At 41.3% G+C, this 27,992-nt stretch overlaps 1 protein-coding gene across 2 annotated transcripts; it reads left to right on the forward strand.

Annotated features, from left to right (window-relative positions):
- The first annotated feature begins 1,929 nt into the window (after nucleotides 1-1,929).
- Nucleotides 1,930-27,951, forward strand: kdr (kinase insert domain receptor (a type III receptor tyrosine kinase)). 2 transcript variants are annotated; one of them, XM_078259710.1, is made up of 30 exons: nucleotides 1,930-2,274; nucleotides 3,376-3,469; nucleotides 3,555-3,757; nucleotides 4,927-5,048; nucleotides 5,838-6,006; nucleotides 6,386-6,525; nucleotides 7,233-7,416; nucleotides 9,177-9,291; nucleotides 10,084-10,250; nucleotides 10,376-10,532; nucleotides 12,218-12,338; nucleotides 12,477-12,588; nucleotides 12,914-13,243; nucleotides 14,154-14,300; nucleotides 14,389-14,520; nucleotides 17,148-17,254; nucleotides 17,774-17,909; nucleotides 18,764-18,868; nucleotides 18,994-19,107; nucleotides 19,383-19,471; nucleotides 19,721-19,883; nucleotides 20,007-20,098; nucleotides 20,206-20,328; nucleotides 20,415-20,526; nucleotides 21,092-21,191; nucleotides 21,281-21,386; nucleotides 23,452-23,597; nucleotides 23,697-23,781; nucleotides 25,542-25,627; nucleotides 27,146-27,951. In XM_078259710.1, exons 1-30 carry the CDS (start codon nucleotides 2,208-2,210, stop codon nucleotides 27,360-27,362), a joined length of 4,041 nt encoding a protein of 1,346 aa, XP_078115836.1. In that variant the 5' UTR covers nucleotides 1,930-2,207; the 3' UTR covers nucleotides 27,363-27,951. The 2 variants fall into 2 exon arrangements, with proteins under 2 accessions (XP_078115836.1, XP_078115837.1); XM_078259711.1 differs by having other exon boundaries at nucleotides 5,841-6,006.
- The last annotated feature ends 41 nt before the right edge of the window (nucleotides 27,952-27,992 follow it).

A 27,992-nucleotide genomic window follows, 5' to 3' on the forward strand; every position in this document is an offset into this window, starting at 1 on the left:
TAAAAGGAGAGTGAATGTTGGACCATATTGTTCAGGTGGGCACAAGCATTACTCCAAATCAATGCTTATGTTGCTCCATATCTCCTGGAAGTGTGAATAAGCAATTGTTTTTGAATAAGTTCACAATATTTCTCTTTAAAAAAAAAATGCTTTACGCCCCTGGCCTGATTCGGCATCCAGCTGTCATTTATATGTAATCAAGTGCTCAGTTGTTTCTCATTCTACATTAAATGCATTTTAAAAAACATTGCAGTCATGCAGCAGTTCTTTTGGTGGAAAACAGATTAATAAATGTTATTTAAAAATCAAAGTTTTACATAAATATACTATAAATACTTGACTTAGTGATAAGTAGCTTATTAATAACTACCAGTGGTGGAATGTAACTAAGTACATTTACTCAAGTTCTGTAGAGGCTTACTTAAGTAATATTGTACTATTTACTCACATTCATCTAACATCTTTAGTTAACTACAGACAACTACAGTAGTTAGCTTACTTAGAAATACAAAACGTTAGGTCTATATAATAGGCCTATAAATCAGCGCTGCCTCAAATGTATGTATCAATAATTATATTCCTATAATATAATATGTATTATTTTAAAGTGGGCCATTCTGCATAATTAATAGGCTAATTAGATTTTTGGTGCTAATACTTTTGTATTACTAAAGTAAAACTGCATGGATGGATTTTACTTGTATCATTTATATACCGTATTATTGCTATTATTTGATATTTTTTCTTCCCGTCGACCATGAACCTGTTCTCCTTCCGGGTCGAAATTGAAAAATGTTTACGATGCTTTTGACACTTTTTATTAAAAGTTTTTGTCACTTTTTTCAACACTTTTGTAATTCATAGTCAATAACCCTAATCTAAAAAGAGCAAAAATTAGGAATTATTTTGAGTTACGATCAGAGGATGTTGAGTGGATCACAGTTTATGTCAAAGTTCAGTTTCAGGATACTGTTTTAAAACCATTTACATTCTTTTTTACCACTGTGTACAGTCTTGTATAAAGTACTTCAAAGCAATACTTCAGTAAAAGTTACAAGTATCTTACAAGAAAATGACTTTGGTATTAGTTAAAGTCTCCTTTTAGAATATTACTTGAGTAAAAGTCTGACAGTATCTGACATTTATTGTACTTGAGTATCAGAACTAATGTTCTTATATTAAATGTACTTAACTATTAGAAGTGAAAGTAAAGAAAAACTTTGATAATGAACTTTATTGTGGCTTCCTTTTAGTAAAGCATAATATTCAGGGTCTCCACACCTTATTAAACATCAAATTCAAAGTCTGACATCAACAAAGAGAAAAACAGAAACAGAATTTTAAGTTTTTGTTCACTCCAACGTCCGAAAACATGTCTTGTAAGTAACGAGTAACGAAGACGCCGAGAGGAAATGTAGTGGAGTAAAAGTACAAGTTTCCAATAATATAAATAACGAAGTAAAGTACAGATAATTGACAATTCTACTTAATCTGACCCATTTTCAAAAAGTTTGTGTATCAGAAATTTGGGTTTTTTTCAACAGAATTGTCCAAAAACATAACGTGGATGTTTCCATACAACGCTCCTCACAGGTAAAAGAAATGATCAGTTCACTACTTACATTGAATTTGGGTGTTTTATTCAATTTTATAGCATTTGAAGAAAAAAAAATGTTAAAAGAACGTCGAAAAAAAGTTTCAAAAACGTGGCGCAAAAAAAAAAGAGAATAACCTTCTACAAAAAAAAAACACACGGCAAAGGTGACAAAAAACTTGCTTGGTCGACGGGAAGACAACACAAGGGTAAAGTGCAGTAACTAAGTATTTGTACTTCGTCACGTTACAACACTGCTCATGTGGTAGCTTTTAGTTCCAGGGGGAGAGAGTGTCGCTCCTCCCCTGCAGGCTGATCCACTGCCCCGCGTCTCCGTCTCTCCATCCTCTCCGCAGTAGCAGCTCCATGGGGACACACTGAGCCCGCCGCACTTTACACTCTACAGTCCCGCTGCTGATCTCCGGCCACTGCCGCTCTGCTGCCGCTACTTTTCGTGACTTTGTGGCGCCGCAAACTTTCTCCGGAGTGGAATATAAAACATCACAAATCAATGGATTAGCACCGAGCGCGTAGGATCATCAATACTGCAGTGAAGTTTTTTATTTTAATTTTATTAGATGTTCATGAGGACTCTGTCTATGTCTTCAGTTGGATGATGGCTCAGGCAGTCTCTGTCATTCCACTGTTTGGCATTATTCTGAAAATCAGTTGCGTTGCTGGTAAGAGAATACATTCAATACTCATCAGTTCTTTTTTACCTTAACTAATGTCTTCAGATAAATAACAAACTAAAGGAGCTTTGTCATAGTCTAAAATCATTTTCTACCAAATTGTTTTTATTTCTTTGTCAATTCGTCCAAACAGTTGGGACTATGAGGACTGTCATACTGCTGAATACTTTTGTGATTTATAAACAGCTGCATAAATCTGTTCACTGGATACATTTGAAATAGGAAGAGTATGGAACAGTATTGTAGTGTGTGCAAGCTAATTTCTGTTGCGAAAAGGAAGGAAATTATTATTATTATTATTATTATTATTATTATAGAAAATCAAAGAAGAATTTATTGCAGTCTTAATTCTAGCTTTTAATTGTTAAAGTGGAACGCTAATGTAGAGGCCATTAAGTTAAACTAAGGCAAACTTATATAATGCCTAATTGGTCGGGCCTAAAACGTTTTTTTTTTTTCTCCATACAATGCATTATGTGCTTTAGGGCCTCACAGGGAGGAGGTGGGCAGCCTGTATCCTCAGAAACAGGAACTCCACCTAGGCCACACTGTGCTTGGTCATTGAGCCCGACCCTTCCCATCTTCCCCTGCTTCCTGTTTTGACACAGCTCCGCTATTTTCTGCAGCAGTGGAAAAATGGCCCAGAGTAGCCAGAGAGCCAGTTACAAAACAGCCCTACTGTTTTCTGTATTGTACTTCAAGTTTCTACCTCATGCTTCTGACCTGATTTAATTTCCATAAAACATGTCTAAGGACCATACTGGGCGAGTTATTGGGAACAATAAAGACCCCTAACCCTTTTATTAGAGATGGTTCGATACCATTTTTTGCTTCCCGATACCGATTCTGATACCTGAACTTGCGTATCGGCCGATATGCAGTTTGACAGTCAGTTATAACGGAAAAATAACATAAATAAACTACTTTAACTTAGATTTTCTTTAGGGTATCGGATCGGTGCATAAACTCCCGATACCGATACCAGCGTTTCAGGCAGTATCGGAGCTTTTACAGAACATCTCTACCCGCAGGCTGACGTCATCTCTGTTGATCGTGTCTTTGTTGTGATTTAATTGTTGATTCCTGCAGCGATCGAACTGCGGTTTATGCCTGATCCACCAATGCTGAACATCTATGGCATTCACAGGATGAACAGATCTGACAACCTGGAACTGACATGCAGGTATGTATGAACGTTACTGAGTTGAATCCATCCATTGATCCATACCCAAACATACAGACAGAACTCTCTATCTCTTGACTAACAGAGGCCGTCAGTACCTGAGGTGGAAGACCCCTCCTACGAGCTCTCGCTTCTCCACCAGTGACTGCAGCGGATCGGGACTCTTCTGCACAACACTGCGCATCTCCAACGCCACTGTCAATGAAACCGGGCAGTACCAGTGCTCCTACAGAGACCTGAAAGTCGAAGATGGCAAGACTTCAGCAGCCGCTTATGTGTTTGTTCGCGGTATAACCCATTTTAACCTTTTTTTTGTGGTAGCTGCAGTGATGATAATGGCAGTGGCATGATGAGGCTGTGGTTTGTTGTGACATCGTGTTTATGTATTTGGTAAAATGTAGGCCCTGTTTACACGACGATGCTCGCGGGTGAAAATATTTTATCAGATGTGCCTTTCGTTTAGACGGCGACGGCGTGTTTTGGGGCTTAAAAACGCAAAAAAGTGAAACCACCCTCCAGAGTGGAAATCTTAAAAACGCTCCACCGTCGCATTCCCGTCTAAAGGGTAAAAACGCAAAAGTCTGCTCCAATCTGCTCATGGTGGCACCCCCATATTTCGTTATATAAATCAAAATATAGAGTGTTTACTCGCCTATGGCCACTCCGCCGTTAGGTATCCACAGCCTGCCTATACTTGGTCCGGATGACTTTCAGCTTTGATGATATCTGACTTTTACAGATAGCGTCTTTCTCGAGTGGATATGACGTCTCTCCAGGTACAGGATACTGCTGAAGAAAGTCGGTCCATATGTCTATATATTTTGACTGGCAGGACTCCCAGTCCACGCCCTGTTGTGCCTTTGTGGCTTTGTAATCTAAGGTTGTTTGGAGCAATAATTCCACCTCCTCGTCTATCCAGACCAAATTGTCAGCTTTTGTTGTGCGCTTCGCCATGTTTTGGTTTCTCGCTACTAGGCAGAGGAGGAGGAGAGGGAGAGAAGTAGAAGGAAGGTTCTACGCAGGCACGCAGACTTGGTGGTGTTGTGTGGCAGTGCTTCACACTACCACCTAGCCGCCTGGTGTGCATACTACATCGAATTTCACACACTTTTGCGTCACCATATGCACACAGATTTCCCCCCCAAAACGCTTGTCTAAACGCGGAATAAAAAGTGAGAACGCAACGCCACTTTTGCGTTTTTTCTTTTTTTCTTCAGATCGTTTCCATCTAAACATAGCCTTAGTTAAATTGTTGAATTTTTTATGAGTAATATTACTGCAAATAGTGTCACTGTCAACATTTAAACCCTAAAAATACCATAAAAAAAAGATGACCAAATACAAGAGCAGCCAGTTCCACCCTGACCACCTGCTCACTGTGGCCCTGTCAGTGTTGTGTTGATTCCACTTTCTTCTTAACTTAACACATCATCTGATGTTTGCACATTTGATTTCAGATGACAAGGTGCCGTTTGTGCCGTCTGAGAAAGAATACGAGGTGGTGTTCATCCGTGAGGGAGAGCGGGTGGTCATACCGTGCCGAGGCTCGGTGGAGAATCTCAACGTTACGCTCCATACTGTAAGGAAGAATTGTTTCCGTTCTCCTCATGTTCTTTCTTTGGGAAAAGAAAGTATTGCACAAGCTGGAGCAACTTCTGTAGCATGAAAGGCATGACAACAAACTCATATCCCATCTCATTCAAGGGTTGCAGGTTTAAAAAAGAATGGTCAAAATCAAAGCAAAAAAATATGTTATGATTTTTTTTTCTCCCTAGTATGTGTCAAGCTCTAAAATCACAGGATCTTACAAAATGCAACCAATAGCATCATGACCTTTTCCCACTCCATATCTGGTGGTTGATGCACATGATTTTCAAACTTCGTGCCCCAGTTCCTTGCTATATTTTTTTCCTTCTGTTTCCAAGCCCAAGACACAACAATGATGACATCATCGGGGGTGTTTTTCTGACTTGGTTTTCTGAAGCTCCTCTAGAGTCACAGATTATATAGATGTTATACAACTGTTTTCAATGAGCTGTACTCCACATAAAGAGTAAACTGCTAAATGTGTACAAAATGTGTAAAACCAGTGGAGTGGCTCTTTAAACCAGTTGAACCGAGACAAAATGTGGCTTCCGGCTAACATGCTTAAAGACACAATTCAGTAGTGACATCAGTTCCTTTATTATCAACACCCCCTGATCATTTCATATCAGTTTACACAGCTTGCTCATCTAATGTGGTGTTTAAAAAAAAAAGACAGAAAGTAATATGATCTTATTTACATAGCCAGAAAAGGGTGCTCATGTGTAAAATGTTCTGGTGTTGTTGTTTTTTTTCAAAATCAGTAAATGTCTGTGTCTGTCAGAAGTATCCAAATAAGGAGCTTCATCCTGATGGGAAGGACTCTCTGTGGGACGCCAGGACGGGTTTCACTGTTCCCAGTCATCTGATCAGCTACGCCGGCGTCGTGTACTGCCAGACCCAGATTGGAAATGAGACGTTCAAGTCCCCTCGCTACATTGTTGCTGTTGTCGGTAAGATGGAGAAAGATTCACATACAGCAAAGTATGTCAAAATAGTAGTAAGTGACTGCATGTGTGTGTTATTGGACTGAATGACTACCAACACAGTGAACAAACCTCCTAATGCAGATTTTAGTGTGTGTGTGTGTGTGTGTGTGTGTGTGTGTGTGTGTGTGTGTGTGCGTGCATGCGTGTGTGCGTGTTTGTGTGTGTGAGAGTGTGGACTGATAGTAAGTAAGTGAAAGATGGACTTGGTGGAGTACTGAGCGAGCGAGGCAGAGTAGGCGCAGAGAGAGAGAGAGAGAGAGAGAGAGAGAGAGAGAGAGTCGGTAGTCTCAGGAGAACAATGGGCCGTCGATTGACTGCCGTGTCTTCCCTCCCTTTTCCGCAGGATACAAGATCTATGAACTCACCCTGACCCCCACGCATGTGAGGCTGTCTGTGGGGGAGCTGCTGGTGCTCAGCTGCACTGCCAAAACCGAGCTCAACGTGGGCATCGAATTCAACTGGACGCACTCCGGCTGGGCCCTGGTCAGTGCCCGAGGCTTCTACTTAATGTGACAGCCTTCTATCAGCCGCTTTTACACACCGCTAATGACAGACAGACAGACAGACAGAGACACTAGAAGTGTTATATCTTACTTCCTATTGTCTCGGCACATACTCCTTACTTCCTGCTTTCAGGAATCCTTCCCTTTATCTCTACACCAGGCCAAAGTGCAAAGGTGACCAGATGGGTTTTTAATGTCGTGCCAGCTCACATAAGAAAAATATGCTTGGTAGGGCTGCAACTAACAATTCATTTCATTATCGACTAATCTGCTGATTATGTTAATAATGATTAGATTCGTTGTTTGGTCCTTAAAATGTAAGAAAATAGTGAAAAATGTCCATCCCAGTTTCTCAAAGTCTTTAAATGTCTTGTTTTATCAGTCTAAACCTCAAAGATATTCAGTTTAATATGATATCAAACAGAAAAGAGCAGGACAACTCCATATTTAAGAGGCTGAAAACGGCATTTTCTGCCATTTGTGCATGAAAAATTACTCTTTCGATTATCAAAATAGTTGATATAGATAATAGATGATTTTTCTGTCAATCGACCTTAGCGATAAGTCGACTATCGTTGCAGCTCTAAAGCTTGGTAGACTGAAGCCAGCGTTTGGTCATTTCTCTCTTCTGGTCTCAATTTAAACAATTATTCTGAAGGGCCCACATAATTGTCTCTCTCATGTCAGACCTCGGTGAACGGTTCGAAGACGAGCCACTCAACACCCCACAAGAAGAAGCTGTGGAACTCCCTGGAGCTGTCCAACACACTCATAGTGGAGAACGTGACAGTGGATCACACCGGAGAATTCACCTGCACTGCATCCAGTGGGCAGATGGAGAAAAGTGCCTCAGCATTTCTCAAAGTGTATGGTAGGTGAACTGTAAAATAATGTTGTTGTAGGCAGCAGTTTCTAATACTTTGTCAATAATGAAGAGTAAAGTACGTATGTTGACCAAAAACTATCTGACAAATTATTATTATTATGTTCTTTTATGCTACTTACATTCATGAGAGCTTAGAGACCCTAGGACATGTTTTTCTCTCTTACAGACCGCTGAGGGTTTTGATGTGTGTCTTTTTTTTATTAGTGTATTTTCCCTGTAATTCAGCCTTACATATATGCTATATTTGGAGAATCTGTGATATTGTTAAGAATATGATATAAAGATATGAAAGTTAAAGTGGGTCGGTTATGCTCTAATCACAACGCATGTAGTTTCCTCTCATTCAGGAGGACCATTTTTTAGTTCCTTTGATTGATTGATTTTATTTGACCCTTTCGTTATAAGATATGATACAGCTTTGCACCATACATTAAAAAAACAAAACAAAGTCAGGATAACACAATAAAGCCCTGGGGCTTATTTCCATGGTGGTCCCATGATGACAGCAGATCAAGCATCAATCATCACATCCATACATTTATTAAATAGATCCATCAAGACAATACAGTAATAAAAAGGACATACTAAGATTGACATCTGAGCCATTTTTTCAGTGCCTGCTTAAAACCTCCTAAACTTCTGACCATCTTTAGATTTCCACGCAACCTGTTCCACAGGCACAAAAAGGACTCCTTACCTAAATTACTCTTAAAGCAACACCAAGTGCGGTCATAGCTGATAGACGGCCGCAAAGCGAATACAGAAGTGCCTTTCACCCTGTTACGAATTGATGAACCACTGAAACGATTTTGGAAACATTATTTTAAAGGTGCTCTTACCGATGTTGTGTGACGTTACGTCTTGTTGACGTTCGAAGTATTTTCAAACAAAACAGAGGCTAGCTCACCCCTCCCTTTCGTGCTTGCTTGCACTAACCCCCCAACCCCCACCCCCAAAATCCTTCTTGTCAGTTATTGGCTGGAAGACTGTTTGTTATGTTTGGTGGTGCAGGTTGGCGCAGTTTGTTTTTGTTGCCGTTTGTGGAGCCTGGGCTGTCTAGAGAGACCACGTTTTTTTACAGTGTGTTCAGGGGACAGGCAGCTAGCAGATAGTGAGGAGATGTTTGCTGTATGTGACAAAAAATGTTGTAGCCTAAAAAACATCGGTTAGAGCACCTTTAAGGTACAAAAGAATCTTTGGTTTTGCTTTAACTCTAGGAGGTACAAAATCAGTAGAGCTGCCCCTGGTGGAGTAGCTGTGAACATCTCTTCTTCTATCATCTTTACTTATCCTTTAATTACTTTTCCTTTACTTTTCCCAGAAAGTAATTTTTTTTCTTGTAGTTTTTTTGCTGGATATGATAAGATAAGATAATTATTTATTAGATCCGCAACAGGAATAGAGACATTTTTGACTTATTGTCTGATAACATTTTACTACAGTTTGTCAGTTTTGGGGCTCATTGTGAATCATAAAAGTTCATGAGGAGGTTCTTACATAAAATATTCCACCTTTTCTTTCTTAAAAGACCATAGTTAATTCAGCTAAAATATGGCTTTAAACAACAGAAATCTCACATGGGCCGTATTTTTCCCCAGTAACAATGATTGAAGTTAAATAGTCAGATTACAATACTCCTTTCAGCACTTTGACTGTGTTTGATATCTCACGTGATGTGTTTGTTTTTCTTTAATGTAAGCGTAGTTCTATGTTGTAATATTTTGTGATTGTGGTTATGTTTCCAGAAAAGCCTTTCATTGATATGAAAGAGCCGTGGACGAAGGTTTCGGAGGTAAATGTGGGAGATCAAACATCTATCCCTGTCAAGTACTCGGCCTACCCAGAGCCCGACTATAAATGGTATGTTCTCAGTAGAAGAACCAGTTGCAGCATAACAACTATACAAGTAGCAGTTTGTCATACAGTTAATCAGCTAAATGCCTACTACACATTAGGGATGCACCAAATCCAGATTTTTGGGGTTCGGCTGAATACCGAATCCACTGGTTAAGATTCTGCCGAATCTGAAACCGAATACCGAATCCCTGTCCTTCCTTTGCCGTACCTGAAGTTGCTGCATTTTGGCTGCTGTCTGTAGATTCCTTCATGCACAACTCGTATTCTTTTGGATGTTTCATACGCAAATGTTGTAACAGCGGTGATGTTGTGTGTTGTTTAGGGTCCTCACCACCACGAGACAAATCAGCATTGCAGATTGAACATGTAGCTGGCCTTGAATGGCCTTCTTTTGACTGAAAGTACTGCCAAACATCACTTTTTCTGCTCATGAGTTCCATTTTCACTTTCTCACAGCCTGCTGCATTGAACGCTCAACCTACGTAAACACCTTCCCGTAATCAACGGCGGCGTCATTACCTCGACCAGCGTAGCGCGCGTAGTGCAAGCGTAGGGTTCCGTTTCGGTGGAAAAAAATTCTAAGGTTCGGCAGAAACCCAACCCTGTCAAAAAGCCCAATATTCGGCCGAATCCGAATCCTGGATTCGGTGCATCCCTGCTACACATCTTTGGTAGCATATTAAGAAGTTATCGTCTGTGTGCTGAGGATAACTTTCCGTTGAGACCTTGGTATGTTGATCCAGATACTTTATGTTACAGACGACTTTGTAACAGTGCTTTCCGTTGTCTGCCCAGGTTAAAAAATGGCCTGCCGCTGAAGGATGATTACAGAATAAAACAAAAAAGTGATGCCCTCATCATCCGGAGAGTCACAGAAATGGATGCAGGGAATTACACCATGGTCCTGACCAATAGGATAACCAGAGAGGAACAGAGACGCTCTTTCCAGCTGCTCGTCAACGGCATGTTTTCTCTCTACTTTACCTTTTTGGTTCTTTTTTTTTTTTTAAATTTCTTCTTGAGCTGCCTTTTTTTTGGTTCGAGAGACTGTGGTGAGAACTCTTTGTTTTCACTCTTTCTTCTACAGTGCCTCCTCATATCATCGAGAAGGAGGTGGCGGTGGACACTGATGTGTACCCGTACGGCAGCAGCCCCACCCTAAGGTGCACGGCCCGTGGATTTCCCACACCTGCACACATCCAGTGGCAATGGATGTCTAAAGAGGACTGTCCAAAGGCCTTCCTGTAAGTCACCTTTCTTCAGTGTGTGTGTGTGAGTGAGAGAGAGAGAAAAGTTGGACATTTCTATGACAAATAGTATAAAAGCTACAGTAAAGTGTGGTTAGAAATGTCTCTTACAGTTATCAGGATATTCAAAGTGAATTATAGTGAGTACAGTACAGTATACTTCATGTTGCTGGGTCCACTAAAGCAGTGGTTTCCAAAGTCCTAGGGGTCCTTGAAGGGGTTCCTGGGGGTCCCCAGCAACAAATATAATAATTTATTTTCCCAATAATTCCATCCATGAGTACAACAATGACAGAATGTACAAATGTGGTCATGGGTTTCATACACTTTCTGTCATTGGATGGCAGTGGATGTCTAAAGAGAACTGTCCAAAGGCCTTTCTGTAAGTCACCTTTCTTCAGTGTGTGAGAGAGAGAGAGAGAAAAAAAAAAGATTTGGGACTTCCTTTTGGGTACACACGCAGTGTTCACATGCTTCCCAGTCACTCATTGTCAACAGGTTGTTAAATTTGGAGTAGCTGCTTTCGTGATGTTGACAAAAACAAGAGAGGAGACAATGAGAGTGCACTCTGACCTGATGCAGATCAGCGGATGTGATTCATGCTTGTCACAATGTCCATTTTGATTAGAAGGACATCAGTTACTCAGAGTGTATTTTTGTACAATCAGAGATTTGTTTTTAACCTCTCTGGATTAGCCCTTTAAAGGAACACGCCGACTTACTGGGACTTTGTCTACTGCTCCGAATAAGTGACAAAATAACACCTATTTACATGTTGTGATTTGTATAGTCACAGCGTGTACAAATAGGCGGAATGATATTACTCCAACTCTGAGCGCACTTCAGGCGATCATCACGGGGCTTCTCAGGTGCTGCGAGCAAATTACTGCGCCCAAGTAGCAGAGAGTAGCAGTGCTTCACCTTCTGAGAATATAGTTCCCAGTATGTACATGGTTAGAAGATGGCTGTGTCTCATGTGACCTTGTTATTTATACACGCTGTGACTAAACAAATCACAACATGTAAATAGGAAAATGTTGGCGTTATTTTGTCACTTATTGGGAGCAGTAGGCTAGTTGGAGCCGGTTACCTCGGTATGTATGGACTTATCTAACTCTGGGGGATACAGGGAATAAGCTGAAGTCCCAATAAGTCGGCGTGTTCCTTTAAGATGGCAGCTCTGTCCGTACAGTACACAGACGGGTGGTTACACGACAGTTTCCTCAGGTATGCCGTGATTGGCACGAGTGTTGATAGAAAGGAGGAGGTGTATGTGTGTGTGTGTGAGTGTCGGCTTTGGCCAGAGAAGACCATCAGCAGGTTCCCTTATCTCCTGCCTACACATCCGAGCACTTCCTCAGTCCTGCACTATGTTTCCTGTTGTTCCCGTCGTGCTCTCTGTCCAAAAAGGCTTCTTCCTGCTGAAGCTGCGTGTCTTCTTAAGTTGCATAAAACATTAAGCTGGACATTTTTGCAAATGGAAACAAAATGATACATATGGAAAACAAATACATGACCGTAACCGTGAAAGTCACAGTTCTTCATTTGTAAGTGTAAAAAAATGTATTTGGTGTAAGCGAGTGAAAGAAACTTCTGCAAAAGTGTGACACTGCACTGAAAATTGCCATCATAGCAAAAAGATATGCAAGTATCACCTGGTTTCTGTTTGTTTTTGCCAACAGGTCAGGGCTGGTAAAGTCTGAGGTACAGCTGGCCGAGTGTACAGGTTGGAGAGATATCAGCAATAGCACCGGTCACAAGCCTGTAGAACGAATTATGATGGACGCTGAGCATGCCCAAAATGTAAATGATTCCTCTTGATTCCACCCCCTTTCACCCTGCTGTCCATCACAATAAGAATCCTATCAGTTAAACAGTGGATGTTGCATTTTGACTATATTTCATGTGCAATTATTAACAAAGTAAAATGCATTTCCCCAGAAAATCGCCAGCTCCTTGAAGATTCAGAAAGCTGAGGCCCATGCCCTCTACAGATGCATGGCTGCCAACAAAGTAGGAGAGGATTCACACGTCATCTTTTTCCACGTTACACGTGAGCAATTTTTCCTTTTCTCGCTCCTGTAGGCTCTCTCCAGTGGTGGAATGTAACTAAATACATTAACTCAAGCAATATAATGGCCTAGGATTTTTCTGCATTGAGTACTTTTACTTTTAATACTTTAAGTATATTTTCCTGATGATACTTGCATTCTTTTACTTAAGTAACATTTTCAATACAAGACCTTTGCTTGTAACAGAGTATTCTGACAGTGTGGTAATAGTACTTTTTACTATGGAAAGGATCTGAATACTTCTTCCACCACTGGCTCTCTCTGTAACCATGACTACATCTCAGTCCTCATCTGTGCGTGGTATAGGTGGCCTTGAGGTGAGCGTGTCTCCATCCACTGAGCCCTTAGAGGAGGACCATGTGGTTCTGCGGTGTAAGGCCGACAGGCTGATCTACGGCAACCTTGCATGGTTCCGTGTGACTAACATCTCAGAGTCTGAGCATTTTGCGCCGGTACAGCCCTGTCGCTCCCTTGCACTGTCACGCGTCGTGCAGTCCAGCCTGCAGGGCGCCAACGTCGCCCTGGAGCTGTCGCTGGCCAACGCGTCCCGTCAGGATGAGGGTCTGTATGCCTGTCAGGTGGAAAACATCAAGACTCAGGAGAGAACTTGCCTGCTACGCCGTCTTTCTCTCAAAAGTAAGAAAAATGTACAGTTGTCTTGTCACGGTTTGTCAGGAATGGCTTGGACCCAAATGCAGTTTAGATGATTTATTAAACAAAAATGAAGTACATACCAAAAGTGTCCAGAAAGCAGCAGGCAAAAACTAATTCCAGAACAAACAGAACAGGATCACAAAAACCGGAACTTTGACCAGAAAGGTTGACTCCAGACACGAACACACTCACAGAACACACAGCAACAGCACACACGGCAAACAGCAAACAGCAAACAGCAAACAGCAAACAGCAAACAGCAAACAGCAAACAGCAAACAGCAAACAGCAAACAGCAAACAGCAAACAGCAAACAGCATGAACAGAAACAGAATGCTCCCACACAAGACAAAGACAACACAGAGACTAAATACACAGGTTAACAAGGACTAACAAGAAACAGGTGACACAACAGGTGAAACAAATCAGGGCACAACAATCAAACAGGCGGGAAAACAAAAGACAGGAAGTTAACTAGATAGGACAAGGGAGACAAGACAGACTTCAAAATAAAACAGGAAACAGAACATCACAATCATGACATGTCTATTATCAGGAAGGGTTTAGATGTTGTGTGTTTCATCTGTTTGAGTTGTAAAGGTTGATACAATGACCAATTTTTAAGTAAATCTCACAGGTTTGTGAATTGAAAAAAAAAAGATTTGTCAGATTTTCAGTATTTAAGTGCTGCTTAATGCCTCTAGGGTGAGATTATTCTATTTGTTTTCAGTGCAGGTACACTATCTTTAGACAGGGCAGAATATTGAATATTAGGATCATGAAGAATATAAAATACCATACAATAAGAAAATATGAGGATTACTCTGCAAGTATTATAGTATAGTAAAGTTATAGTATGTTTGAAATGAATTTACTTTGATTCCGGGTTTTAGGTCTTGAGGCAGCAAGGATCCTTAATAATTTAACCGATCAGAAAGTTAACGTGAGTGCAACCATCAGTCTCCTCTGTGATGCTGCCGGGACGCCGAAGCCGACGGTGGTGTGGACCAAGAACAACCACACTGTGGTGGAGGGCTCAGGTGAGACGGTGCATGGCTTTCCAATCAACATGGACTCACGTCATCAGTTGCAACAGCTTTTTAAAATAACTGTACGGACTACTTTCAGGTGTGATTCTGAGTCAGCACAACCACATCCTGACAATTCAGCGCGTGAAAAAGGAGGACAGCGGTCTGTACACATGCAGTGCCTGTAACAGCCGTGGCTGTGACACCTCACAGGCCTATTTGACTACTGAAGGTCAGTCCCTCCCCGAATCATACCTGATATATTAGTTTTTGTTTGCTGTTAGCATAGATGGACTATAAGACAATGGGCTCCTTGGTACAGACATGTAAAAGGGCTCCCCACCCCTTCTACCTACATGTAGCCCCCCCCAGACTGAAAGGAGTCATTGTTTTGTTTCTTTTTGTAGTTGTTCTGTCTCAATGTAGTTTTTTGTGTCTCTTTGTAGTCTTTTTGAGTTTCTTTGTAGTCATTCTGTCTCAATGTAGTTTCTTTGTGATTGTTTTGCTTCTCTTTGTACTTGTATTCAGTGTTAGGAAGGATACTTTCAAAACGTATTCCGTTACAGAATACAGAATAAATGTCATTTGTAATTTAATGTACATTTCAATTTCAATCTCAAACTCAATCTGAGTAACGTATTCTGAATACTTGGATTACTTCCGCATTGAATTTCATTTTATAAGTGTAGGAATGCGGCCATCACATCCAGCTTACTAAACAGGCCTATTCTGGTGTGTTCTTCTGTTCCAACTGGCTGAATGTGTACCTAAACAAGCAGATAGAGTTTTGTATTTGTAGTCCCGAACTGCATACTACAAAAATCTAACTGCAGTCTAAGCTACCATGAGCTAATTTTAGCTAACGTTAGCTAACATGTCAAACGGGGCTAATCAGTCTTTCAACGGCTCTGGGGCTAGTAAATCAGCACGTAGGAGAATGTAAAGTTGCACTCGTATTGGGGCTTCTGGGAAATGAATGGGGTCGCCTTAATTTATTTAGAGAGTAAATAAACTTGTGAAACAGAGAAGTATCGTTATGTAATCCATTGATTTCAACAATGTAACTGTATTCTAAATGCCAACTGTTAATTTGTAACTGTAACGGAATACAGTTACTCATAATTTGTATTCTGAATACGTAACGCCGGTACATGTATTCCGCTCCTCCACAACACTGCTTGTTTTGTGCTTTTTGTACATGTTTTATGGGTTTATTTTTAATTGTTCTGTCTCTTTGTGTCTCTATTTTCGATCGGTTTGTGTGTGTCTCTTAGAAGTTTATTTGCGTCTCTTTTTGGTCGTCTTGTGTCTTCTTCTAGTCGTATTGAGTCTCTTTTAATTGTTTTATGTCCTTTGTATTTGTTTTGCATCTCTTCGTAGGCATTTTGTGTCTCTTTGTAGCCATTTACTAGATTTAGTGAACATTTACTTTCCAACAAGAAATATTAACACACACACTTCAAACTCTCTGGTAAGGGGCGACACTGACCTCTTGGACCCCTGGGCCTGTTCCCGGTAGGCCCGTTCAGTAATCCATCCCTAGCTGATAGTAAAAAATATATTGCTCATAGCTTATGCAAAAGACTTTAGCCTTAACATCTTGACAATACCCACACTACTAATGAAGACTCTGTATTTATATCTGACCTCAAGGCTTCACCAATTGACATCATGAATACAACATGTTTGATATCAAAGATGTAAGAATAACGTTACTTCCACATGACAGGAAGTTGGCCCAGTTAGCAAACATCCTCCCGGGAGTTTCTAAATAGAAAACAATGAGGGGACTGCGGGACAAAGGGAGAGGCCAGCCCTGCCCCAGCTCCAGCCTCTGCTCTCCTGTCCACTCTTTTCTGTCCTGAACACAGAGACACAGCAACAAACAAACAAATGCTCTGACTAGAATTGGGGCCTACGTGACCTGGTCCCCGCCAGCAAAATGTAGACCCAGTTACAGCAGCTCCCTGCTCAGGCGCCAGCCCTTCGAACGAGGGAGGGTAGAGGACGGACCCGCTAACAAGAAAGTCTCCGCGTGTGAGGGAGTTTCACAGAGCAACAGGGAGGGAGAGCAAGCAATTAAAAGAGACGTTGCGTAGGTTTTTGGGGTTGGGAGGGGGGTTGAATCTTATACCTGACATTTATGAGATCAGATGTCTGACTGCTCATCAAATCAATTACATTGTGCCTTAGTCGCATGGCTGGGCATGTTTATTTCATCTCTTCAAAATGGAAGTTATCTTTCTAATGTAACTATTTGATTGAAAAAACATGTTTACAATACATTTCATAAGGGTAGAATTAATCTGGGATAAGAAAAAGTGAAAAGATAAAGCATTTACACTACTCTCCCTTCAGCAAAAAGAAAGAATAGCAGTAAAATCCCCTTTTCTGACCCCCTCTTTCCCCCTAATAATTTCCGTACAGTCCCTAAGCTGAAGGGCAGTGGAGAGAGACGTTCATTACAGCCTGTAGTTACACACTATGGCTCTGATAGGCCTTTTCCAAGTGGTCTTTAACAGTACTTGTCTGTGCGGACTCCTGACCATTTGACCATTTTTTTGTAAGTTTGCTTACAGTCCAGATTCCAACAGTCTCCTTCCTCCAACCCAAACAGAGACACACATATACACATGTGTACACTCCAAAGACAATGACAAACCTGTCTGAACTTTAGGCAGCGCTGCCAAGGCACGCCACTTCAATTATAACCAACATTGCACTGTGACTGTCCCACGTTTTTCCCTAAAGAACTGTCTCAAAATTTGTCAAATTGTTGTATGATCTGTTCTTTGACACGTTTTATCATGAGGCCGTTTGTGAACACTCCTGCAATTCATATTGTTGTGTCTATTCTAGGTGCAGAGGAAAAGACTAATGTGGAACTGATTGTTCCTATAGGCTCAGTGGTCATCGCCATGTTTTTCTGGTTACTGATCGTCTTTGTCATCCGTGGACGAAAGAGAGTAAGAACTTCCTCATCCTCCCTTTGCAACACTTTTCCTTCCTTGGATTTTCCCTCCTGTTACACACAAGGGAGCAGATACTGACTTAAAAAAATTACAAATAAAGTTACAGCTAAAACACACACACACACACACACACACACACACACACACACACACACACACACACACACACACACACACACACACTGCTGGGGTGTATCACTGATTAGAAGTGACTGATCTGGCCCTCAGTGGCCGCTCTTCTTTGTATTTAGGAAAAACAGGGCCACTCTCTGCTCCCATAAGTCACGTAGACCCGCAGCACTGATTGGGCCCCTTTTGCTGGAAGGGCACCAGAGTCACTGGAAAACTGCTGTTCAGTTTTATTCTAGTGACAGGGAAGAGACATTAATGAACTCAGGCTCATTAAATCACACATAATCTCTCTCTCTCTCTCTCTCTCTCTCTCTCTCTCTCTCTCTCTCTCTCTCTCTCTCTCTCTCTCTCTCTCTCTCTCTCTCTCTCACACTGTTTCAGCCAAGTGGTGGGGATCTGAAGACGGGCTACCTGTCTATGATCCTGGACTCGGAGGACATTCCCATGGACGAGCAGTGTGAAAGGCTCACTTATGATGCTAACAAATGGGAGTTCCCTCGGGATAGGCTGAAGCTGGGTGAGAATACCATAGGCAGCAAGGGGGCATAGTGAGTAAGGAGACAGTGCTTCAACAAGCATCTGCTTTGCTGAAGTGTCATTGAGCAAGACGCCGAGCCCACTACAAGTCCCAGCTCAGCTAGTTCCCCTCACATTTCTTTAAATTTTTAGGTCTTGGGTCACAGTTCATGCTAGCGACATGCCAGCATGGCAATGTGCATGTCAGTCAGTCCACAACTTTGGTCCACACTGAAATATCTCAACAACCCTCAAAAACATGCTAAACTAAGACGGTGAACATGGTAAACATTACCTGCTAAACATCAGTGTGTTAGTTTTGTAATCGTGATCTTAGCATACTGATGTTAGCTATTAGCATAAAGCATTGCTGTACCTAAGACTAGCCTTAGGAGCTAGCATGGCTAGATAGACATTGAGACAAAAGACAAAAAAAAAAAAGATGCTAACATGCTGATGTTTATCAGGTATAAAGTTCTCCATGTTTGCCATCCTAATTTAGCGTGTTAGTATACTAACATTTGCTAACTGACAGTAGCACAAATTACAGCTGAGGATGATTGGAATGTAATACATTTTGCAGGCCTCCACTTGAGGTGACATGAATTTATGTGCCAAATTTCCTGGCAATCCATCCAGTAGTTGTTGAGACACTTTAGTCAGCTAGCATGTCTATGAAGGAGCCCCTTTTATATAGTTAATAGTTTACATAAATTCAAGTTTAAAATAAATTTGAATAAACACATCTCATGATGGGTGGTGTCAATGAAGAGTTATTACATCTGAGAAAACAATATTGGCACTAATGGTGTTATTTGCAAGAGTGTCTTCATGACAAAATGTCCTGCATTTAAGGTGACCCACTGGGACGAGGAGCATTTGGTCAGGTGGTAGAAGCGGCCGCCTTTGGCATAGAGAAAGCAACCACGTGCACAACTGTTGCAGTCAAGATGCTAAAGGGTTAGTATGTTGTCCTCCCAGTCCCTTTCTCTCCACCCAAACACACATGCACACAGACAAACAGTAGGCCTATGCACCATGAAAACCTCCAAACACACAGTTTAATGCATCCATCTGTGTTACAGAGGGAGCCACGTCGAGTGAGTACCGCGCATTGATGTCAGAGCTAAAAATTCTCATTCATATAGGACATCATCTCAATGTTGTCAACCTGCTGGGAGCCTGTACGAAGCCTGGAGGTGAGTCATACAAAGCACATAGCTGTACTGTAGCATAAAGATAGGCCTATTTACTTTGTCTCCTTTTGTGTCCTGAGCATGCAGTATGTCCCGGCTGATTTTCTTCTTTATGAGGGCTAGTGATGGAACTTCACAAGCGTTCCCCTGACCTAATTATAGTTATCTGTGTCTACTTTGGGTGGCTAGTATTTATTTTCCTTTCTCTCTAATATGCCTCACTTATGAGTTGTCTTACTTTGATCCTTTACCTCTTTGCTCTTCCCCTCTCTCCGCAGGGCCACTGATGGTGATTGTGGAGTATTGTAAACACGGAAACCTCTCCAGCTACCTGAAAAGCAAGCGCGGAGAGTACAGCCCCTACAAGGTAAATGATGATGATAATCATCATGCAGCCAGTAAACTGCAGCCAACCCTCTGATGTGGTTGCAGTCAGCCCAGACTGCTGCACACAGCCACATAATTGACCATGCACCATTACACAGCAATGTACTGACCCACAGATTGTATCCAACATGGACGACACTGCAGTACATACAAAACTACTAAAACGTGCAACCTGAATAAAATAATCATCATGAGACTCTTTTTTTGTGCATTTACATGTGGTCAACAGAGGAAGCGGTTGAACAGCCAGAAGTGGGCATCTGCAGAGGAGGATGTGACCGAAGGGGATCTAGGTCTGGGGAAGTTCGCTCAGCTGGACATCTGCACAGGAACGGCTGTCTGCTCCACAGCTGGAGACAGGTCTTTAGGCAGCAACGTGGACATGCAGGAAGGTGGGGAAAACAACTCCGAATGACACAGCTTTCACTTTTGCACCAGTGCATTGCTGGTTGTGGACACATGTAATGTTATTCAGAGTGTACATTTATGATTTGAAATGCATTGTGTGATTACAGAGAGCTCAGACGATGACCATCTGACCATGGAAGACCTGATATGCTACAGCTTCCAGGTGGCCAAAGGCATGGAGTTTCTCTCCTCCCGCAAGGTGAAATTATTTAGAAATCTGTACGTACATGTAGACATTTAAAATTGTACATAATAATCCCTCTTTGTGTGTGAATGTGAATTCCTCTGTTTCTGTTTGCTCTGCAGTGCATCCACAGAGATCTAGCAGCCAGAAACATCCTGCTTTCAGAGAACAATGTGGTGAAGATCTGCGACTTCGGCCTCGCTCGAGATGTCTACAAAGACCCTGACTATGTCCGCAAGGGAGATGTGAGTCCCCCCCAAACTCACGCATAGGTGATCAATCACACAATTAAGATCTGTGAAACAATGAAACTGACATCTTCTTGTTGCAGGCCCGTCTCCCTCTAAAGTGGATGGCTCCTGAGACCATCTTCGATCGGGTGTACACCACACAAAGTGATGTTTGGTCATTTGGGGTTCTTCTCTGGGAGATCTTTTCTCTGGGTAAGCCTAGCAGCGGTGGAATGTAACTAAGTACATTTACTCAAGTACTGTACTTAAGTACAAACTTCAGGTACTTGTACTTTAGTTGACACTTTTCTTTTCATGCCACTTTCTACTTCTACTCCGCTACATTTCAGAGAGAAATATTGTACTTTTTACTCCACTACATTCATCTGACAGCTTTAGTTACTAGTTACTTTACATTTTTTTTGCACACAAAACACATGACGTTTATTAAACGCTATGTTTTATTATAAATTATCAAAATGTGAGGATTTTCTCAGCATGGAGTACTTTAATTTTACTTTCAATACTTTCAGTACGTTTCCCTGATGATACTTGTACTTAAGTAACATTTTCAATGCAGGACTTTTACTTTACTTAACTTTCACAGAGTATATTTAAAGTATTAGTATATTTAAAGTATTAGTATTAGTACGTTTACTTAAGTAAAGGATCTGAATACTTCTTCCACCACTGAAACCTAGTAATCACCAGTACACATAACATTAGACACATAATGATCACTGTATACGTGGAATGTCACCTGTTGTGTCTCCTCTAGGGGCTTCTCCTTATCCGGGTGTTTGCATCGACGAGTTATTCTGCAGGAGGCTGAAGGAAGGCACCAGGATGAGACCCCCAGAATACGCCACCACTGAGATGTGAGTGGCAAGTTAACATGATGCAGTTACACACAGTAATGTAAGTCGCTCCGTTGTCTTACCGTGATCCAACTGACTTGTGCTCATAGATACCAGACCATGTTGGACTGCTGGCTGGATCGTCCCACAGACAGGCCAACATTCGCAGAGCTGGTCGAACATCTGGGCAACCTGCTGCAGGCCAGCGTTCAACAGGTCTGTTTGGCTCGAAACGTGTCTACTGTGTCCGTGAAACATTTAAAGCTCTCTAAAATATTGTCAGTCACATAGAAGAAAAACAGAAGTTCTTTCAACATTCAACAGTCATTGTGAAACCAATCATACAGGATGCAGATATAGCAGTTTCTGCACTGACATCACAGCCTCAATAGTCCATAATACAATTTTGATTAAAGGCACACAAGTTTCCTTGGTAATATCTCTCAGTCCCAGTGTTTTACTACGCTATTGTTTGGCTGTCAGTGTTCCCTGTATACCCAAACAACCCATTGCAACAAGTTCACACCCATTCGTTGAGCAGTGCCAAGTAATTCTGGGTAATTTAGGAAGTCGTTAGCTGAAGTTGAAGTAGAGAAACACTAGGATTACCACCTCGCGGTTGTATGCCTCCGTCTAACATTCAAGTAGCAGGTTTACATCCATGTCCGTCCAGACTCATATAATATATATAGTGAAGACTTTGAAGCAATTTAATCTAAAGGTATTAAGTGTGCTCTTTAACCCAGCAGGACAGAAGATCTGTATAATCAGCACAGTGTCAAGATTAGTGTCGCCAATTCATTATTCATTTTCATTCATTACCGAAAGTCTCCCCTTCGGTTCCTGAGTTATGAATAATGGCCAGAATATTATGATGTCACTTTGAAGTTAACCTTTGACCGTTTGGGTATAAAATGTCATACATTTCATCCATTTAGACATTTGTGTGAAATGTTGTCATAATTAAAAGTCCAAGTTAAGCTTGTAGAATACGATGTGAGAACTACAAAAAATCTGAACTTGTTTATATATATATATATATATATATATATATATACATATTCAAATGCAATATGCAAATTTGAAACATACAAGTTCAGATTTTTTGTTCTGCAAGTTCTCACGTCGTATTCTACAAGCTCTCACATTTTGCAGCATATTTACCTTCATACGAGGGGGTATGGACGGACGAACAACCTGAAAACATATTGCCTCCGATCACGGTGGGGCTGGATATCGTTCAAAAATATTCAGTACTGGTACCAATACCAATACCGTGACTTTGATACCGGTTCCTAAATGATACTTTTTTCGATACCAATTTTATAAATCAAGAAGAAATTACACGTTACGGCACAAATCTTTGTATTTATTTTTTCAGCTTCTACTACGTGAGCTGTGAGTTTTTCCTGCGTGTCTCTGCGACGTGTATCTTTAGACAGCCAATCACAAAGCATTAGCTCTTGGTAGAAGCATGCTGCGTGCTGATTGGCTCACTGACTCTGATGAGATTCACTGCTTAGGTATTGAAATTTTGTATTGAATGATGAGGCGTTTTGATTCGATACTCGATACTTTAGAGGCAATTCGGTCGGTGCCTAAAAAAGTATTGAATTTGGTACCCAGGCATAAACAGGCTGATGTAAACTAATTGCAAAAGGAGAAGCTGATTACAGCATCAGAAAAAATAATTACTGGAATACATTTATTATCACTAATTGATTGCTTTAATGTAAATTCATATTTCAACTCATATGAGGTGTGTGTGTGTGTATAGGTTGCAGTGAAGTATGTGTGACTAATACTACTAAATAATATTTGTGGTACTTACCATTATGGTTATAGGATGTGCAATGCCTGATAGGGTACTGGTGCAATATTTTTATATATATATGCTATGTTATATTTGATATGGTATTATACAATTGGGCATTGTGCAATACAGAAGTTATTGACCACAGCATGAGTTAACGGGAAATGTGCAATCAATAGCAAAACGAAGTGTAATACGAGGGGGAGGATGTGTTGTGGGTTCTGTTCTGTTCTTCTGTGATTGTGAGGAAAGGTGGGGGGTGGGGGGGATATTGTGTGAGGTTTATTAGATGTTAGTTGAAGCATTGGATGAGATAATGTATGATTATGTTTCTATGTAGGTTAACTGTATGTTTATTGTGTGTTTATGCGTGAGACAATAAAGGCTTATCTTATCTTATCTTAACTCGTGTGGATGTATTGATCAAGTATGTATTTGAGATATCATCAGAGTACTTTTGGTCTCCAGGATGGGAAGGACTACATCCCTCTGACAGCAGGCGGCGAGGCAGATGGATCTCCAGTGACCCCTGATCCTAGGATCCCCTACAGCAGGCCACAAAGTGGGGAAGTCCTGGAGGCTCAGCTGCACTATGACAAACCGCTGTCCCTTGGGTCAATATGAGAATCTCGCTCTCACTCGCCACTGTTAACTTCTAAAAGTTAAACTACTCAGCTGTGAATCTTGTTCCATAACTTCTCTCCTCTGTGCAGGCTGTCCCAACAGAGCGAGCGGGGCAGTCGGCCCCTAAGTGTGAAGATGTTTGAGGACATCCCAGTGGCACGCAGCAGTGTCATGGTGAGTGTCTGGGACTCTGCACAATCAATTCAACAAACAAACAAACACATATGTAGTCAGATTACTTACTACTGTGAGAACTTAATGATATTTTCTTTACCCAAATGTTCCTCTACATTTGCATGAATTATTAGGAAATATTAGAAATGCACACCGCCACAAAGTAAAGCTTGGAGTTAGTCTAGATCCATGATGTTCTGAATTCTGGGATTGTTCCGTTGCCGCCGGAAATTCCGCCGGATTTCATTCTTTTCAGCCGGATTTTTATTACTTTCCTCTTTCTTTGTGTTGTACTTTTAAACTCCGGCTGATTTCTGAGGACTATGGTTAACTGCTCCTCAGATCTCTGCAGGGTAAATCCAGACAGCTAGCTAGACTATCTGTCCAATCTGAGTTTTCTCTCGCACGACTAAAACTACTAGCTATTTTGCCTGCTGCCGGTGCTTAGTGACGCCCATGACGCCCATTGTGATTGGTTTAAAGAAATGCCAATAAACCGGAGCACTTTTTTCTCCCATCCTGGAATGCTGTGTGGACTAGCCAGACCTTCCTCCACAGCACTGTGGAGGAAGGTCTGGCAATGGGAGACTACCATGGAGTTGAATCAGCCCTCTCTGACACAACAAAAATGAATCTGATGAAGCGGTTGTACTGATTTGTACAGATGTACCTGATAAACTGGCAACTTAGTGTACAGTACAGTCATTTTTTTTCATCCATAAACCTACATACATACACACACACATTCTTTTTTATACTTTCATACATTTCTATTCTTTTTGACATTTTTGAAAATCCATGAAATAAAACACATCTGACATTTTAAAAACAGAAAATATACTTTGATACGAGAGTCACTACTTGTTTTATTTTTCAGGATTTTTCTTAAAGGAAGTTTGTCATGTGGCTCTGGAATTGAAATGAGAACTAAAGATGATTCTGATGACTTAACTTGATATAAAGGCCCTGACACACCAACCCAATTATCGGCCGTCGAACAGTCTGGCGAGGTCGGTGACTCGAGCCTGTTCGGAGTGTTTCGTGCCGTCGTCCGTCGGTGAGCGGGATGAGTGACGAACACCTCTCAAAATCTGATGAAAATCTTTTAAACTGACATTTTTCGATCTGAAATGAAGAGAGATTCAGCAACTGCATGTTTTCAGCAACACGTTTCAGTGAACTATTTTTGTAAAATAAGAGATCGTATCAAACAAGCCATTAACGGTCAGCTGGAGAAGCCAGACCCACGTGACGCGTTCGTCATTTCCGGTTTTCATTTTTTGTATTACGTCTCGCACACGCAGAACGTACGTTCAAGACAGCGTTGCTTCAGTCCGAGTCGGCCGTCGGGTTGGTTTGCCAGAGCCTTAAGATGACATGGTGTGAAATAAGTCGGTGCTCAATTAGTGGACCATTAGTGGACTGTCGGAAAATAAATCCCCAAATATTTTGACAATTGATTATTCGATTTGAAGTCAGTCTTTGCAATAGAGTTAAAAACATTAGTTGATTAGTAGATAGTTGAGAGAAAATCGATTGGCAAAAAATTTGGAGCAAGCAATTTGATGAAGCACATGTTTTAGGCGAAATGATTAATCGATTAACAGAAAAAAAAGACTCAGCAGATAATCGATAGTGAGGATAATCACTGCAGCCCTACTTTACAAACTAAAGGGGCAATTTAAGAATGTGAAGGAGTCCCATTGTTTCTATATGGCACTAACCACTAGTGTTCATTTCAAATGTTGCCACTTCTACAGGAGGGCCACACAGACAGCGGTATGGGCTTCTCACCAGAGGAGGTAAAGGGTTTGAATCAACAGCTGCCAACTACGCCCATCTTCAGGTGAGGGCTACCCATCAGCATATCTATTACTCATACATCTATCTGGGACCCATGCAGTTCCTGATCTAGTTTAGCTGCAGATCAAGTTTTAAATCATAGTTTAAAGTCTAACATTTAAAAATCTAAATTTTAGGCCTTAAAAGGTTTTAAATTCGCTGAAGTATTGTGTTCTAGTTCTTAAATAATTTTAAACAGTTCTGTGTTTTCCTACGTCAATGTAACACTATCTCTAATGCTCAGTGAAATGTTCTTGAAGCGCTTTAAAATGTTTTTTTGTTTTTTGTATTCTGTGGTGTTTAAGTTCCAAATATAATTTGCTGTATTATGACTACACATGAGACCAACATGCAACTTAGTTTGCAGTCAATCTAGACACCAGCCCCATAATGCCGATATAGGTCTTAAAGGTCCCATGGCATGAAAACTTCACTTTATGAGGTTTTTAACATTAATATGAGTTCCCCCAGCCTTCCTATGGTCCCCCAGTGGCTAGAAATGGTGATAGGTGTAAACCGACAAGAATATGAGATAAGATTGCGGGCCTGTCGGTGAAACAAGCATATCTATCAAATCAATGTGTGTATGTGTGTGTGTGTGCGTGCATGTGTGCGTGAGTGCTTGTGTGCATGTGTGCGTAAGTGTGTGTGTGTGTGTGTGTGTGTGTGTGTGTGTGTGTGAGAGGTTGGTGATGTGTTAAAGGTCCCGTGGCATGAAAACTTCACTTTATGAGGTTTTTTAACATTAATATGAGTTCCCCCAGCCTTCCTATGGTCCCCCAGTGGCTAGAAATGGCGATATGTGTAAACCGAGCCCTGGGTATCCTGCTCTGCCTTTGAGAAAATGAAAGCTCAGATGGACCGATCTGGAATCTTCCCTTTATGATGTCATAAGGGGAAAGGTTACCTCCACTTTCTCTGCTTTGCCCACCCAGAGAATTTGGCCCGCCCATGAGAAAGAGAGAGACATCATGGCTTGAAAACAAGCGAAGCATGGCAGTTGGTCAAGGCCACACCCCCACCCTCCACCTTGCCCCCCCTCTCTCCTCCTCAATAGAATTTAAAGCTACAGACACAGAAATGGCACATACTAAGGAAAGCTCATTGTGGGACTGGCTCTGTGGCTGTAATTCTGCACCAAGGCTGAATTTCGGGAAAGAGACTTCAGATACAGTATTAGGGGACCACTAAGGTCTATATAAAAGAGACTTCAGATACAGTATTAGGGGACCACTAAGGTCTATATAAAAGAGACTTCAGATACAGTATTAGGGGACCACTAATGTCTATATAAAAGAGACTTCAGATACAGTATTAGGGGACCACTAATGTCTATATAAAAGAGACTTCAGATACAGTATTAGGGGACCACTAAGGCCTATATAAAAGCATCCAAAAAGCAGCATGTTATGGGAACTTTAATGGTCTTAACAAGGTATTAAAAGTCTTCCATTTGACTAGGTGATTCCTGTAGAAACCATGTAAATATACTGTATGTCCCCTTCCTGTTTTCTCTCCTCAGCCAGCTGCTGCGCTGTAAGAGTAAAGAGTCCCTTGCCTCGGAGTCATCCAATCAGACGAGCGGATACCAGTCGGGGTACCACTCTGACGACACAGACACCCCAATCTACGCTAACGAGGAGATGATCATGAAGCACAAGATGCTGAAGAAGCCTCCGCTGCCCAAGACGCCTGACAAATTCAACATGGAGATCCGCTACAGCACGCCGCCTGTCTGAGCCCAGCACCGCAGCCCTGAGTCTTTTCACTGTACAGAGTTTCTTTCCCTTCCACAGGTATTACACTTTAGGAACAATGTCAACATGTTGAGGTAATTTTTTTACGAGAGATAACTTGATAAGTCAGCTGGGACAAAATGAAGGTTGTATGATAAGTTTGTAAGCGTAGCTCTCTTTGGACAGCCGGAGGAATGCTTTCATGTTTCCTCAGCGAGTAAAAGGTCTGGGGAGCCGAGACACGACCACACGCCTACTTCCTGAGGCGCAATACACCCCACTTCCTCTATTGCAGGAAATGACATCTGGAAGTTTTAGAAAATTCAATCTGCAAATGTTGTCATTTCTTTCTTTTTTTCTTCTTTTCATTCTCTACTTATTTTGTATTGTGTTGGCACAGTAAATGTCTGGTAAGGAGGCAGTTTTCTCAGAAGAATCAGAACACATTTCTACCATCTGTAGAGTCACATTTGTACAGTTCCCTTATGCATATATGTATAACTTACAGTATTTCATTGAAAGTGTATAACTAAACCGGCAATACATGTAACTAGTTTTATAAAATAAAAAAATACTCACTCTGTTTAAGACAGCTCTTGTTTCCTCTTTCTTTTTTCTTTTTCTTCTTTTAGC

The sequence above is a fragment of the Sander vitreus genome, chromosome 9 (assembly GCF_031162955.1).
Source record: "Sander vitreus isolate 19-12246 chromosome 9, sanVit1, whole genome shotgun sequence".
Lineage (NCBI taxonomy): Eukaryota > Metazoa > Chordata > Actinopteri > Perciformes > Percidae > Sander > Sander vitreus.